The 2593-nt window shown below is 38.4% G+C and overlaps 1 protein-coding gene across 1 annotated transcript; it reads right to left on the bottom strand.

The window, feature by feature from the left end:
- Positions 1 to 1686: 1686 nt before the first annotated feature.
- On the bottom strand, positions 1687 to 2305 carry LOC132797630 (uncharacterized). Its single transcript, XM_060809381.1, has 2 exons — positions 2035 to 2305; positions 1687 to 1808 (listed from the first exon to the last, which is right to left on the bottom strand). Exons 1-2 carry the CDS (start codon positions 2303 to 2305, stop codon positions 1687 to 1689), a joined length of 393 nt encoding a protein of 130 aa, XP_060665364.1.
- Between the last annotated feature and the right edge of the window lie 288 nt (positions 2306 to 2593).

Here is a 2593-nt window from a genome sequence, read left to right on the forward strand (position 1 = left end):
TATTATTGTTGGTTTCTATTTTAACTCATCATAAGAACCATACCCCTTTAGGACATCAATAATATATGTTGCAATCTCTTCGAGTTCATACGATCCAACAGGTATTTCTATACATTTATTTCCAATATGAAATAGATTGTTCCCTATCTACGTTTGGTATAGAATTGTATGTGTGAAAGTCAATGAGAGCACACTCATAATTTCTATTTAATTCAATTTGTGGGAAAAAATTTTCGGTTATAACTGATGTGGTTCCATTTAATGCAAATGTTAGTGATGTAGACATTTTGAAGTCTGAGTTTGAACTGTTGTTTAATCATCATATCATTAGTTTTATATTCATATTTTTAAAGTATAATGAATTGATCAAAGCCTTTTCTGTATCGCCCATTTTTCATATCATCATCTTTAGAGATTAGTAGAAATCCAAATTTCTCCTCCCAGCATTTTCGTGAAATTTCCATAAAGAGTTATTTAATTTTGGAAATACGGATTCCAACAATGTTTTGAAGCGATTGGCGTTCATCTTCTGATCGATACAAATTAAGTCAATTGTTCCATAAAACGTGATTGCACCCCACACCATTAGTCCACCTTCTCGGCTGTGGTGGCGTCTTAAATATACATATAATATATCTCATCTTTTCGCAAATCGTGAAATAATATTGAAAACCATCGGGGCCATCTAAATTAAAACGTTTCTTATCATTAACAAGTAAGAAGGTACAGTCGAGTATACTCGACTGTGAGATACCCGCTACCCATTTTGAATAAAGCAATATATTTTTGCGGTATTATTCTTAAAATATACCAAATATACTGCAAAATACTAAAATATGCCGAATGGTATATTTGGTATATCGATATAGTACCGCATTCAAAATACTTGTATACCATAGGCGACACAATATACCAGATTGTCAGCCAAAGCAACTAAGACACCTAGTAAGTAGGCGTTTTGGTCCATTCAAAAGTATTTCTTTAATAACTTGGACAATTTTTATCTGATCGCAACCAGTTTTTAGGAATCATAACTACTATTGAAATTATTGTATATACCAAAAATCGTAACTCTAGCTTTAAAATAACGTTTGTTATTCGATGTTTTGATTTGCGGGGGCGGAAGGGGGCGTGGCCAAAATTTGAAGCAAACTTGATCTGCGTGCAAACATAACAGATAATGTCTGTTGGCACCGGATCCGTGCCTTGGTTGTGGCCGTTGCTCGTACTTCGAGCAATCCACTACTCGAAAACAACAACTTGTAGTGGATCAAAATTTGCTGAAATCTTTATTATTTTCATTATATTTCGTACATTTCATTATAATTTCATATTTTTACTTACATTCGTGCTCTGCGCACACCTTCAAATCCTATTTTATTGTTAACAATTATTTGCCTCTGCTTGGGCTCAAATACAAATTCAAAGTAAATCACGCTGCCGAAATTTGCAGCTGCATTGCTACTTCTAGCGAACGTAACGGTGAAATTCCCATGCGCAAAGATAATCACCGATTACAAATGCCCAGTAGGAAATGCGATGGCAAAGCCCCAGTAGAAAATTTAGTTCGCCCGCCAACATTCCCCACCCGTAATTCACTAGCATTCGCGTTGTGTATTACCAATTTTCAAATCTAATTTGGCTAGCTTTACGGCGGGGCGAGTCACAATACCTTCTAGAGTGGCACTACGGTACTCGGTACTGACTGTCTTCTCGATCGGTGAACATCTGCCACAACCCTTTGGGCCAGCTGTTTCGTTTGCCATTCTCATCTGCGATAACAACAATGTCATTCACGGTGATCGAATCTGGCGGCGGTTGGAACCATTTGGTACGGCGCGTAAGCGTTGGCAGATATTCTCGAATCCATCTTTTCCAGAACTGATCGGCTAACTGGCTCGAAATTCTGAATCCTTTGGCAAGCTTGTCACCGATTTGAATTTCGGAATGAACATGAACCCATTTCTGGGTATTTGGTCTCCACATCCCCGGTCGATATACGCTCCACTTCATCTTTTAACACTCTACTCGCACCTCGGAAGTTAGTCCCATTATCGGACATCATTCGTCGCGGGCAACCACGTATCGCTATAAATGCCTTTAGAATACAAAGAAAATAGTCGGTTGACAGTGATGTTGCGATATCCAGGTGTACGGCACGAATTGTGAGGCATGTGAACAGAACACCCCAGAGCTTCTCGTGCCGTCTTCCAACAATGATGTCGATGGGCCCAAAGTAATCCACTCCTGTATAGGTGAACGGCGCCATGTGGTGCGCCAAACGCTCACGCGGTAGACTTCCCATTTCTGGAGGCCTAGGACGCGCGAGTTATATATGTTTGACATATATATTTATATGAGTTGTATTTTCAATAAATGAGAATTTACACAGTACTGTAGTGCTGAACTGCTTTATTCAAGAATTGATACAAACTGAAGTTAAGCTTTGCAAGAAGTGTTATTTTATACTGTGATTTGGCGGCAGCCAAACCGTCTGAGTTGTTTATAATATTCTGACTTTGGAGTTGTGGTTAGTGTTTATATTGGGACTTGGGTTGAGATTCGTTATTAGTTTCAGTTGCAAGAGATTGTT

The sequence above is a fragment of the Drosophila nasuta genome, unplaced genomic scaffold (assembly GCF_023558535.2).
Source record: "Drosophila nasuta strain 15112-1781.00 unplaced genomic scaffold, ASM2355853v1 ctg164_pilon, whole genome shotgun sequence".
Taxonomy (NCBI): Eukaryota; Metazoa; Arthropoda; class Insecta; order Diptera; family Drosophilidae; genus Drosophila; species Drosophila nasuta.

Bases quoted from the DNA above. Each gene is read 5' to 3' on its own strand.
- LOC132797630 (XM_060809381.1), bottom strand. From the start codon at position 2,305: ATGGGAAGTCTACCGCGTGAGCGTTTGGCGCACCACATGGCGCCGTTC. The intron at 1,809-2,034 runs GTGCGAGTAGAG...AACCGCCGCCAG, and splicing joins TAATGGGACTAACTTCCGAG to ATTCGATCACCGTGAATGAC.